At 47.8% G+C, this 12,544-nt stretch overlaps 1 protein-coding gene across 1 annotated transcript in view; it reads left to right on the forward strand.

Annotated features, from left to right (window-relative positions):
* Positions 1-271: 271 nt before the first annotated feature.
* Positions 272-12,544, forward strand: part of RPUSD2 (RNA pseudouridine synthase domain containing 2) — a 47,615-nt gene continuing 35,342 nt past the window's right edge. Inside the window, exon 1 of the mRNA XM_069637558.1 lies at positions 272-779. Coding sequence (XP_069493659.1) covers positions 324-779 — 456 coding nt within the window. The 5' untranslated portion in view covers positions 272-323. The remainder of the gene's footprint in view (positions 780-12,544) is intronic.

Below are 12,544 nucleotides of genomic sequence, written 5' to 3' on the forward strand. Positions count from 1 at the left end.
GCTCGAATAAGAAGCTACCCACGGCCTGTGAATAAGGTGTACTCGATCGTCTTAAGTCTATTATGAATTCAGCATGCTTATATCATTTCTGCCATTTCTTTTAAAAATAAAAAGATTTTAGGTTGACTTCTGATTCAATTTACGTCATAAAATAAAAATACTACCCGTCCACGGCCCCTAAACCGGCCGCTTATTGTGTATTACAGCATCATGCTGTCAGAACGTTTACATTCCGGCTGTTGCGCCGCTGTTTTAACTACGTCATCAGAGTGCGACGAAATACTGCTGTACATGCACATGTACTTCTTGACACATGCATTCAGATGCGCTGGAACTTAGGTCACTCCGTTTTGTTTGGGCTCTGTCGTCCTGTCACCCAGTGCGGTGTGTGGAGCACCCTTCGCCGGCTGATGGAGGAAACGGGGGTTGCGAAAAGGAAGAACGAGGCACCTGAGCAGCAGCAAGTGAAGAGGCAGCGGGGCACCGGCGGTGGGCAGCGCTACGTGCCGCCCCCGAAGAAGCGGCACCCGGGGGTGGGCTTCAGCGAGCAGCATTTCCAGGAGGCACACTGTTACTTGGAGGGAGGCCTGCGCAAGGTGCGACCCTACTATTTTGACTTCGAGACTTACTGCAAGGGTCGCTGGGTAGGAAAGAGCCTGCTGGAAGTTTTCAGCTCCGAGTTCAGAGCCGAGCCCATTGAGTACTACCTGGCGGCAGCTGAGGCCGGGCGTCTGAGACTTAACGAGGAACCTGTGCGCGACCTCGGCGTAGTGCTCAAGGTAGGTGCAGCCAGGAGAAGGTGGTGTAGTGTGCTGCCTTCGCGAGTATAGACCTCTCGCAGTGTGGGTGGATGGTCCAGATATCCAAAGCTTTGCACCTATATCACTAACGAGGATTAAAAAAAAAATGCAGCCGTGACTCACCGTCTGATACTGTAATCGTGTTCCACGCTATCCAAACTCTCGCACATCGATGTGTTTGCTTTGAACAGCTCTTTCATAATGTAACCTGTTGATCTGCTGCTTTCATCATACACTCATGAACTCCCACCTTGTGTCTTCAGTTACAAGTCAGTCTTTGCTTGTCTGTGTTGTGGCTGAACCACTTGAAATGGTCGAGTGTTTCTTTGCATATTGTGTTTACCCCCTTTTCTAAAATGTATTTCAATGGTGTGTTAACTGTGTGCAGTTTTGTCGTGGAGGAAATGGAAAGCTTGTGTGCCGCAGACTGTTTACCGTTTCCATAGCTTGGGAGTTGTGCCCACCCTTATAACCTTGTCACTTGGTCACTTCTGGGTTCATACATTCCCACCTCCCTGCCCCCCTACTTCTATGGTAATGATGTATTACTAACACCTGCAACATAACCTTTACAGTAATAACAAATGTCGCTACCCGGCTTATTCTTTGCGGCTTAAAAGGCTGCAGGTTTTCTTATAACCTTGTCACTTGGTCACTTCTGGGTTCATACATTCCCACCTCCCTGCCCCCCTATTCTATGGTAATGATGTATTACTAACACCTGCAGCATAACCTTTACAGTAATAACAAATGTCGCTACCCGGCTTATTCTTTGCGGCTTAAAAGGCTGCAGGTTTATTACATATATACACAATCACATTTATTCAGTTGTACTTCATGATTGTCAACACTGCAAATCGCACTTTGGTTCCAAACATATTGGCAATAAAAATAATTTCTCCTTAAGCGGCGACCAGCCGACTAAATCATGATTTTAATACTCCAGAACCCCCGCCCCCCTTCGAATCGATCATCTCCATATTTTATTAGGCGAAAGCTCTCCAACAAAAAGTCTCATATCTCTGCACCTCACCCGGGTTAGTCCTCCCACCCCCCTTTTCATGATCTTTTACAAAAAATGACCTGTTTCATTAGATCTCTGTTAAATCCGGTTTGATAAACCATTTTTGACATTAGATCTGCTTCAGAACAGGAGTTATAAGCAATTCTTAAGTGGGGGCTAACCCGTAACTAGCCCCTCATCATAAAAATGGACCAAAATGATCAACCCGTGGTAGGCTAGTCACCCCCCCTCTCAATCAAAAATAGTACAAAAAGTGATGTCATTGGTTAGCTATACGTTAGATCCGGTATGATCAGGCATTTTTTTTGTTAGCTCACACACAGGTGCTGCAATATTTAGCTGCAAGGGGCTTGGGGGGCTGGACTCCTCGACAAAATTTAGGGGAAAAGGTCATTCATTTCAATACATATTCATTAGATCCGGTAAGAATCAACCATTTTTAAAATTAGATCCGCTACAGAACAGGAGTTCTATGCAATTATTCAGAGGGGGGCTAACCGTGGTGAGCGAGTTAGCTCCCCAACCAAAAAATTCACAAAAATCAATGTAATTGGTTAGATATACGTTGGATCTGGTATGATCAGGCCTTTTTTTTGTTAGCTTACACTCCGGTGCTGATGAAATATTTGGCTGCAAAGGAGAGGGGGCTGGCCCCACTCAACAACATTTCGGTGAAAGTCATTCATTTCAATACATATACGTTACATCTGGTAAGATCAACCATTTTCAATGTTAGATCCACTACAGAATAGGAGCTGTACGCAATTATTTAGAGGGGGAGCTAATCCATAGTAAGCTAGTTGCCCCTTAATCAAAAATAGTACAAAAACATGTCATTTGTTAGCTCTTCGTTAGATCCGTATGATAAACCATTTTCAACGTTAGATCTGCCGCAGAACAGGATTTATAAGCAATTATTTATAGGGGGCTAAGCTGTAGTGAGCTAGTTAGCCCACTCTCAACCAAAATATTTACCAAATTCCATGTAATTGGTTAGATATACGTTAGATCCGGTAAGAATCAGCCATTTATTTTGTTAGATCACACACAGGTGCTGAAATATGTGGCTGCAAAGGAGGGGGGCTGCCCCCCCAACAAAAGTTTGGGGAAAAGTCATCAATTTCAATACATAGCTGTTAGATCCGGTAAGATCAACCATTTTCAATGTTTGCCTCATTCTGATCACTTGACTTTCACTGTGTGAATCGGGGGGTAAATCAATATTTTATACACGTCAATGCGTCACATTGTTGGAATTCTTATCTTCTTCTTGCCATGCCAGCAAGACATTATTGCAGATTTTACAGAATTCTGATGTAGATATAGGGTGTATTGATTCGAAGGGCTCTTGGTGTGAGGGTGATTAAGACAGTGCTGTCGGCATACGTTTATACTGGTACAGGTCTTTCACCTATATTGGGACATCGGCTTCGCATTCTAGTAATACTTCTTGGAGGTTATTATTGTATATTGAAAATAGCAATGTGGCCAAAACGCACCCTAGTTTAACCCCCAAGCATAACGGAATCCAGGGGGGTGCAATGGCATTCTATGCTACTTCTCACGCAAGTTATTTGTGTGAATTACCTTTAGTATGTCTACCAAAGATTTAGGGCAATTATAGGACATATGTACATGCCAGAGTTTGCTTCTGTTAACTTTATCAAAGGCTATGCTGAGGTCCATGAACGTCAGATATACTGGTTCCTTTTTGACAAATGAGGAATGGGCGGCCACTGAGCAGAGATTTAGACCATGTTCCATTGTCCCAAATGAGAGGCGGAAATCCAGTTGTATTGGTGATATTGATTTATCCTTGACCCAATTTTCCAAGATGTTTATCCGGCACCTTCAAAAAATCTTAACGCTAGTATTTAAAAGGGAAATGGGTCTGAATGGTTTCAGGCTACTCTATTACCTTTTTTATATATTGGTATAATAATCACTTTTCTCCATATATCTAGAATGGAATTCGTAGTTAAAATTGCATTCAACATTATTGCTAATAATGTCCCTCATTAGCCAAGAAATGGTTGAGGGGGGGGTGTGCCCCTGGATGGGGGGACTTTCAATTGCGTTCTGCAGCTCTCTACTTGCGTTTCAGGGCTGCTAGATCAGAATCGTACAAATTGTTACGCTCGGTGACAGGTTTCAGGACAATCCTCATGACGGCTGCAAGATTGTCGAGCGTGTTATTGATAGCGAGATGGAGATTGTTGAGAGCAGAGTCAGTGAGTGAGTCGGGAGGGGGAATAAAGGTGGAAGCGAATGTAGCAACTGACACTCATTTCATCGGACAAATGTCTGTAGAGAAGCTGGCAGAGCTGGGGGCGGTTCGGTCAGAGGGCCAAGTAGTCCCGGGTGGGAGGAGAGGAGGGAGTGGTCAGACCAGGAAAGCGGGGAGGAGAGAGGGTTGGAGAGCAGATCAGCCTGGATGAAGGCATTGAGAGTTTGTCCAGCCGAGTGGGTAGGACCAGAGGGGAGAATAGAGAGGGAGAGAAGGGTGCAGAGGTCACAGAAAAGGTTGGAGGCCCCGACTGAAGATTCGAGGTGGATGTTGAAGTCACAGAGGAGGAGAAGTTAAGAGGTAGAAGTCAGGAGAGAGGAGGAGAAATTGGCCCATCCTGATAGGAAAGGGGAGATGGGGCAGAGGGCCTGTAGATAGTGGCGGCAATGGTCAGAGAAGAAGTAGGAGATGCCAAGCTTGCAGACAAGGCTTTCAAAGGAGGAGTATTGCTGGGTGGATATGAGGGAAGAAGGGACCCACTCAGGGAAGATCAAGGCTACTCCTCTGCCAGAACAGTTGGAATGGGGCTTGGAGTTGATCTTGTAGCCATCAGGGATGAGGGAGTCAAAAGCAGTGACTGAGCTGGCATTGAGCCACCTCTAATTGAGGTAGAGGATGTCGAGTTCAAAGTCTTCAAGGAGAAGGCAGATGTCGGAAGAATATTTGATAGCGGAGAGAGCATTTAAGCGTGCCAAGTGAAGCCGGTCGCCACCTTTTGACGATTTTCCGAGGTGTGGTACAGGGGGTAGTATGCTCATCAGAGGAGGAGAAGGTGGTGTAGGGGAGAGAGAGGACATAGGAATAGCAGGAGTGGGAAGGAAGTTGATGAGAGCCGGCAGGCGCCAGTTAAATAGGAGGAGATTGGTTTGAGGACCCTGAGTCATGATCGTGCCATTGCAATATGATCCGATAAGTCATTTATGGCGTGCCTGTACACATGATTCTCGGTGCGACAAGACGAGGGAGGGCGCGGAGGGGAGGGCAAGACAAACTATCTTACTAGACCTTGTGTCATTCAGATTGTGCAAGTGCTGTAATGCAAAGTGAAGGGGATGGGGAAGTGCAAGGGGGAGAAGCGGAGAGTGCAATTAGGGCAGTATTGCTCTAAGTAAGTGCAGCCAGGACAGTGCCGCTCTGGTTAAATGCAAGGAGGCTGGGGGCTGTAGAAGTTAGTTACATCCCCTAGTGTGCAACAAGCCTGCAGGCAGTGCGGGGAGACTTGTCATGTCGAGCCAGATACCTAGTGAGACTCTGAGGGTAACCAATCAACCAGTGGTATAGCAGACAGGTAGATCAGCAGGGGCGGGATCGAGAGAAAGAGGAGAAAAGGAAGGTTTTGAGCTGCTTCTGGAACTTCAGGGGGTCTTGCTCAAGTTTGAGAGGGCCAGGGAGGCCATTCCAGAGGGAGGCACATTCAGAGGAAAGTGATCTGCCCCCTACTCTCTGTCCGGAGAAGCGTCAGACCCTCAAAGAGTTTGTGGCAGCAAAGCGAAGGGCTCGAGAAGGAAGGTATTTAAGAAGAGAGTAGTGCCCCGGCCCCAGAAAGCCTTGTGGACGATGCAGAGGGTTTTGAACTTCAGGGCTGGAGAGGTACAGTCCCTGGGCTTGAGGGCAGGGATAAGTCTCGTAGTCCAACCCGGAGAGAACCAAGGGTCTGGAGACAATGTTTTTCTGGGGGAAAGTGAGAAAAGGAAGAGTACCTCTGAGGAGGTGCAGCAGGTAGTGGGCCTTCTTGGAAAGGTCTGTGATGTGAGGAGAGAGTGGGGTCGAAGATGTCGCCAAGGTTTTTTGCCTCACAGGAAGGCGAAGGAAGAGGGCCCATGGATGGCAGCCAGAAAGAGAGAGGGAAAGCGGGAGCAGAGGTCCCGATGAGAAGGATCTCTGTCTTACTGGCATTAAGTCGGAGATCGCTGGAGGTGCACCAATCCTGAACCGCGGATAGACAGTCTGGAATGTGCGAGAGAGGAGAGGAGGCTGTAGGGAGCCGGAAAGAGAGCTTTGTGTAATCTGCATAACACTGAAAGTTAGAGGAAACGGTAGAGGTAAGGTAGGCCAGAGGGGCCACGTAGAGTTTGAAGAGTCAGGGTGAGAGGTTAGAGCCCAGGGTAACACCACATCAGAGAGAAGCGGTGGAGAGAAAGACCCAAGTTGGACCTCGGAGGATTGGTCCAGGAGGAAAGACCCTAAATTACTAGGGGAATCCAGACGTGGACCCCTTGCTCACTATTCTTAGAGAGGCACAGCTCCACCCTACTGATGAGGTCCAACCATACACAAAAACGTGTCTGGGGTTGTTGTTGGTACTCTTGTTCAGAGGAGAATTGCCTAGCATTTCGGTGCTGTCCTGCCCCTGGGCAGGACAAAGACTGATATGTTTGGGATATTTCTCCTCTGTGAAAGATAGTGAGCTAAATAATCTGGCTAAGGCTCTTGTTACCAGGACTAATGTCTGGCAGAGAGACTTCAGGACCCTTGTTTTTGGCATATTTAAGTAACTTTGTGTCTCACCCTAAGTTACTAGGGGAATCCAGACGTGGACCCCTTGCTCACTATTCTGGGGTCACCCTTTGTCTGGCATACTAGACCTTAGAGAGGTCTTTATAAAGGGGTGTGATACCCAACACATCCCTTGGGAGTGCGACATGCAGCACTCTCCTGAACTAATAGAGCTCTGACTTTCTTCTAGCTCAGCTCACTTTTATTTCTCTACTTTGTATGAAATGTATGTAAAATAACTATAATGTTTGAACATGTGAAATTAATACATGCACGGGGATGAGTTATTGATGGTTCTTTCTTGTTGAACACTAATATCACTGCACTCTCTTGTTTTTTGGTTATTATTGCATTATGTTGAATGAACTACAGAATGTCACAGAAACTAAAAAATCATTTATAAAAAAGACAAAACCGCATTAGCAGCAAAATAATAATGATTAAGACGGAGATACTCCTGTTACTGTGATACACCACAAAGGTTAATATGTTTGCATAAATGTGTAAATATACAAATGTTTTTAGTAGGACGCCCCCCTTCGTTTCAACTCTAATTTAGCCCATAGTCCTGCCACCTTTAGAGCTGTCCCTCCAGTTACCACTATTCTTAGAGATGCACAGCTCCACCATACTGATGAGGTCCAACCAGACTGAAACACCTGTCTGGGGTTGCTGTTTGCTCTCTTGTTCAGAGGAGAATTGCCTAGCATTTCGGTGCTGGACTGCCCCTGGGCAGGACAAACTCGTATGTTTGGGATAGTTCTCTTCTGTGAAAGAAAGTGAGCTAAAGAATCTGGGTACGGCTCTCGTAACCAGGACTAATGTCTGGAAAAGAGACTTCATGGACCCCCTCTTGTTTTTTCCAGGAGAAAAGGGGTCAGCCACTCCACAGCCTGATCTGTGATGCCCAAGTTCTCACAAAGTTGGTTGATCAGGATGGTGTGATTAAGTGTGTGTGTGTGTGTGTGGGTGGGGGAAGGGGGGGGAGAGGGAGGGGGAGAGGGAGGGGGAGAGGGAGGGGGAGAGGGAGGGGGAGGGGGAGAGGGAGGGGGAGAGGGAGGGGGAGGGGGAGGGGGAGGGGGAGGGGGAGGGGGAGAGGGAGAGATATATATATATATGTTGTGTGTGTGTTCTATTTTCACTGTTCCCATTACAAAGGATTTACCCCCAATGATAGTGACGCAGCACCCTAGTGTACTTAAAAGCCAATACCATTAACATCCTGGTGAGGGATTTGTTGAGCAAGCTATGTGTGTGTATATATATATATATATATACATTACTCACCGTAATCGTATTTCTGATGCTTGTATCTGCTTAGATTCACATGCTGTGCCATAGGCCGACATCTAGTGGAAGCTGCGGAGTATTACAGTTTGTTTTTCGAAACTCGAAAATGGGCGTCGACACAGGCGTGCCAGTAATACTATCCCTAGTGTGACGTCCACTGTACCCAAGATCCCTCACGCGTCTAGGATCCTCAGATTGTATTTTTTCTGACATGAGGAAGCATGAGGAGTAGCGTGAGTACAGATAATCCAAGCAGATAGACAGAAAGGTAAGACTGCAGATAGACAGAAAGGTAAGACTACAAGCAATCATGCGCCTTCTCTCGGAGGGGAGGAAGGGTGGGTCGCATGTGAATCTAAGCAGATACAAGCATCAGAAATACGATTACGGTGAGTAATGTATCCCTTCTGAGGCTTGTGGAATCTGCTTAGATCACATGCTGTGCATAGATTAGCGAGCAGTACCAGAAGAAGGAGGTGGGATGTGAGAAGGGTCATGAGCAAACAGGTGTCTTAGAACCGCTTGTCCCACTTGTGTATCTGTCTTGGAATGAGTGTCAATGCAGTAATGCTGAGTAAAAGTGTGAATAGAGCTCCAAGTAGCTGCTTTGCAAATGGTGTCGAGGGGAACATTTGCAATGAAAGCCAGAGTGGCCCCAATGCCTCTAGTAGAGTGGGCCCTTGGCGTAAAAGGCAGAGTTTTTTCAGAAAGAGAGTAACACAGCTGTATACAGTTGATAATCCACTTCGAGATAGCGCCTTTAGAGACGCGATCTCCCTCTCTGCCTGTAGCTACGGAGACAAACAGTTGATCTGTTTTCCTTAGCGGTCTGGTTTTATTTACATAGTAGAGGACCGCCCTACGCACATCTAGGGTGTGTAGTTTCACCTCAGCCGAGCTTTGCGGGTTCTGGAAGAAAGCCGGAAGCTCGATGGACTGGTTTACATGGAACTTTGATATAAATTTAGGTGAGAACCTAGGGTGTGTGCGTAAAACCAGTTTGTCCTTGTGGATAGTAAAGAAAGGATCCTGCACTGACAGAGCCTGAATTTCACTGACCCTTCTTATAGAGGTAATGGCTACTAAGAAGGCCGTTTTATAAGTCAGGTGTTTGAGACTACTTTTATGCATGGGTTCGAAAGGGGGGCCCATGAGCTTAGCTAGCACCACATTAAGGTCCCATCCTGGCGGTGGGTTCGAAATAGGAGGGTGAAGTCTCTTTACTCCTTCCATGAAGGCTTTAACTACTGGTACTTTCCACCACGACACCTTGTTATGGGATGTGGTGTAAGCCGAGAGGGCTGCCAGGTGTACTTTCAGAGAGTTAAAAACCAATCCTGCATCCAGCAGGTGGAGCATGTATGTCACAACGTTGGAAGGAGTGCAATCAACAGGGTTGATTTGTTTATTCTGGCACCAAATAACGAATCTCTTCCACTTGTCAAAGTAACAGTGCCTTGTGTTTGGTTTCCTGGATTCTTTTAGGATGTTCATACACCTCTGTGGTAAATTGAGATGTCCAAACTCTATGACCTCAGGAGCCATGCTGCCAGGTTCATTGAGTTGGGTTGCTGGTGCACTGTTTGACCTTGTTGCTGGGACAGTAGGTTGTACCAGGCTGGAAGTTTGATGGGCTCGCACACCGCCATCCTGCGTAGGTGTGGAAACCATGGTTGTCTCTCCCACATGGGAGCAACTAGGATGAGCCTCATCGATTCCTTGTTCATCTTGTACACCACCTTCTTGATGAGAGGAGTTGGTGGAAAAGCGTACGCAAACATCCCTGACCAGTTCATCCACAGGGTGTTCCCTTGGGAGTCTGGCTGGGGGAACCTGGATGCAAATCCTGGGCATTGTTTGTTTTCGCTTGTGGCGAATAAGTCTATAGTGGGGAAACCCCACTGAGAGAAGAGATCTTCTACGATCTCTCTGTGAAGGACCCATTCGTGTTCTTCTGGGAGGGAGTCTCTGCTTAGAGCATCCGCTAGGGAATTGAGCTCCCCTGGAACATGTTGCGATGACAGGAAGATGTTCCGTCTGAGTGCCCATATCCAGATTTTCTGGGCGAGCTTGGACAGATTTGGCGAACGAGTCCCTCCTTGCTTGTTCAGATAGAACATGGCTGTCGTGCTGTCCGTCCGGATCTGCACCGACAAGTTTAGTAGATGGGGCTCGAACGCCCGAAGCGCTCGGAATACTGCCAGAAGCTCTAGGAGGTTGATGTGGTTCTTGGCTACTGAGTGAGACCAGAGACCCTGAGCTCTGTGGTGGAGATGGTGAGCTCCCCACCCAGTCGGGCATGCATCTGTAGTCACCACTGCCTGTACTTCGGGATCGTAAAAGGGTTTTCCCCTTGCGAGATTCTCTCTTGTCCACCAGTGTAGGCTCTGTACAAGTGTTGGCGAAACGACCACTAGATCGTCCCACTGACCACTTGCCTGAGACCACTGTTTCGCCAACCATTCCTGCATGGGACGCATGCGCAGTCGCACGTGGGGGACCAGGTAAATGCATGACGCCATCATGCCCAGTAACCGCATTGCTTTGCGTACCGTTATTTGTTGACCGGACTGATAATGTGGAATTTGCAGTAGTATATTCCGAATTCTCTCTTCCGAAGGGAAGGTCAACCCTTTCTGAGTATCTAGAATTGCTCCTAGGAACTGTTTTGAGGTGCTTGGCACCAGGCTTGACTTCTCTTGTTGATTGAGAAGCCTAATTCGTGGAGGAGGTCGATAGTCCTTTGAATGTTTGTCCTGCAAATTCCTGGGGTTTCCCCCGTTATGAGCCAGTCGTCCAGATAAGGGTACACTGGGATTGCCTCCCTGCGTAGGTGTGCAGCTGCCACCGCCAGTACCTTGGTGAATACCCTTGGTGCTGAAGCTATCCCGAAGGGCAGTACCTTGAATTGGTAGTGGCGACTGTCCACCTTGAAGCGCAAGTACTTTCTGTGCGCCGGGAGCATGGAAATATGAAAATAAGCATCTTTCATATCCAAGGTTGCCATGTAATCCCCCTTTTTTAGGAGGGGGATTACCTCTTGTAGCGTGGTCATACGGAATTTTTGGGGCTTGACATACCTGTTGGCAGGCCGTAGGTCCAATACTGGGCGCATTGTCAAATCTTTCTTTGGCACAAGGAAGTAAGTTGAATAGATACCCTTGTTTACCTGGTGTCCTGGGACGAGTTCTATCGCGTCCTTTTCTAGCAGAATGGCGATCACCTCGAGAAGGATCTTCTGATGTTCTAAGGAGTGTACTTTTTGTCGTGGAGGATGGTTCCGGGGACGCTGCAGTAATTCTATACAATATCCTGTGGACACTGTTGACAGCACCCATCTGTCTGAGGTGATCCCTTCCCAAGCCTGGGTGAAGTTGGAAATGCGTCCCCCTACTGGGGTTGTGTGAGAAGGGACCCTGAACTGAGCGTCACTGCTTTGGTGGAGGCGTGCCACCTCCCTTGTTGGGGCTGCCTCTGCCTCTCCCACGACCTCTTTTGTTACCCCTGCCGTAACTTTGGGTAGACTGCTGGCTGTTGTTCCACTGTGTACCCTGTCCCTGGGCATAGTTGCCTCTTTGTGAATTTTGGCCGCGTGGGCGACGAAAATTACTGTTCCCCCTCTGGTTAGGGGGTTTGTTGGTTAGTTGGCCAAGGGATTTCAGTGTTTCGTATTCGTCCTTGGCGTTTTTCAGTGCGTCTTCGACCGCTTTCCCAAACAATAGATCGGGTTCCACCGGCTTGTCTATTAATGAAGCCTGAGTTTCTGTTTTGAACCCCGACTGCCGTAACCACGCATGTCTTTTGATAACAGTACCTTCTGCTATCAATCTCCCTGCGTTGTCCGCGGCGTCGAAAGTTGCTTTCAATATGCAACCAGACACGGCTCTCCCTTCTGCCGAGATCCGAGCCAATTGGCCCTTTAACGGTTCAGGAGCAGAGGCTATGAGTGCCGCGACCTCTTCCCATTGATGGCAGTTGTAGCTGGCCAACAGGGTGGTGGAGTTAGCAATCCTTGCTTGGTAGGCGGACGTTGAGGCTACCTTCCTGCCAAACCCGTAAAGTTTCTTGCTCTCCTTGTCGGGAGGAGCTTCTGACGAAGATAAGGGTGTTCCAGCCCTCTTCCGAGTGTTGGTAACAACTAGGGAGTCTGGTTTAAGATGTCCTCTTATATAGAGAGGGTCAGACTGGGCTGCCCGGAAAAGTTTTTCGACCCTGGGGTTGACTGCTCTGGTGAGGTTTGGGTTCACCACGGACGGATCTATTCTTCGTTGGATGGATTTAAGGATAGGGATGGTCTGAGCGACCGGCCTCCTCTCTCCCACCAACTCTTCTGCGAAGTCCCTTTCCTCCTGTACACCGTGGGTGTCGATGTGAAAATGTTCTGCCGCGCGAGCGAGAACCTCATTAAGGAGGGGCTGGTTATCGACTGGCGAGTCGGTAACTGGGGCTTCGTTCTCTACCGGGGAATCTACTCTGTAAATTTCCTGCTCCTCTTCTCCCTCCTCCTGGTCCTCATCATCCGCATAGTATTCCGTCCCGGTTTGTTCCTCCATATTTTCAAACTCCTGGTCCCCTTCAGGGAAAGGCTCTCCTTGGTACCTCGGGTGTGGAGTAGAGTATGGAGTAGAGTAAGGCTGTACCTCGAAG

The sequence above is a fragment of the Ambystoma mexicanum genome, chromosome 14, assembly GCF_040938575.1.
Source record: "Ambystoma mexicanum isolate Mex_15411 chromosome 14, UKY_AmexF1_1, whole genome shotgun sequence".
NCBI classification, from domain to species: domain Eukaryota; kingdom Metazoa; phylum Chordata; class Amphibia; order Caudata; family Ambystomatidae; genus Ambystoma; species Ambystoma mexicanum.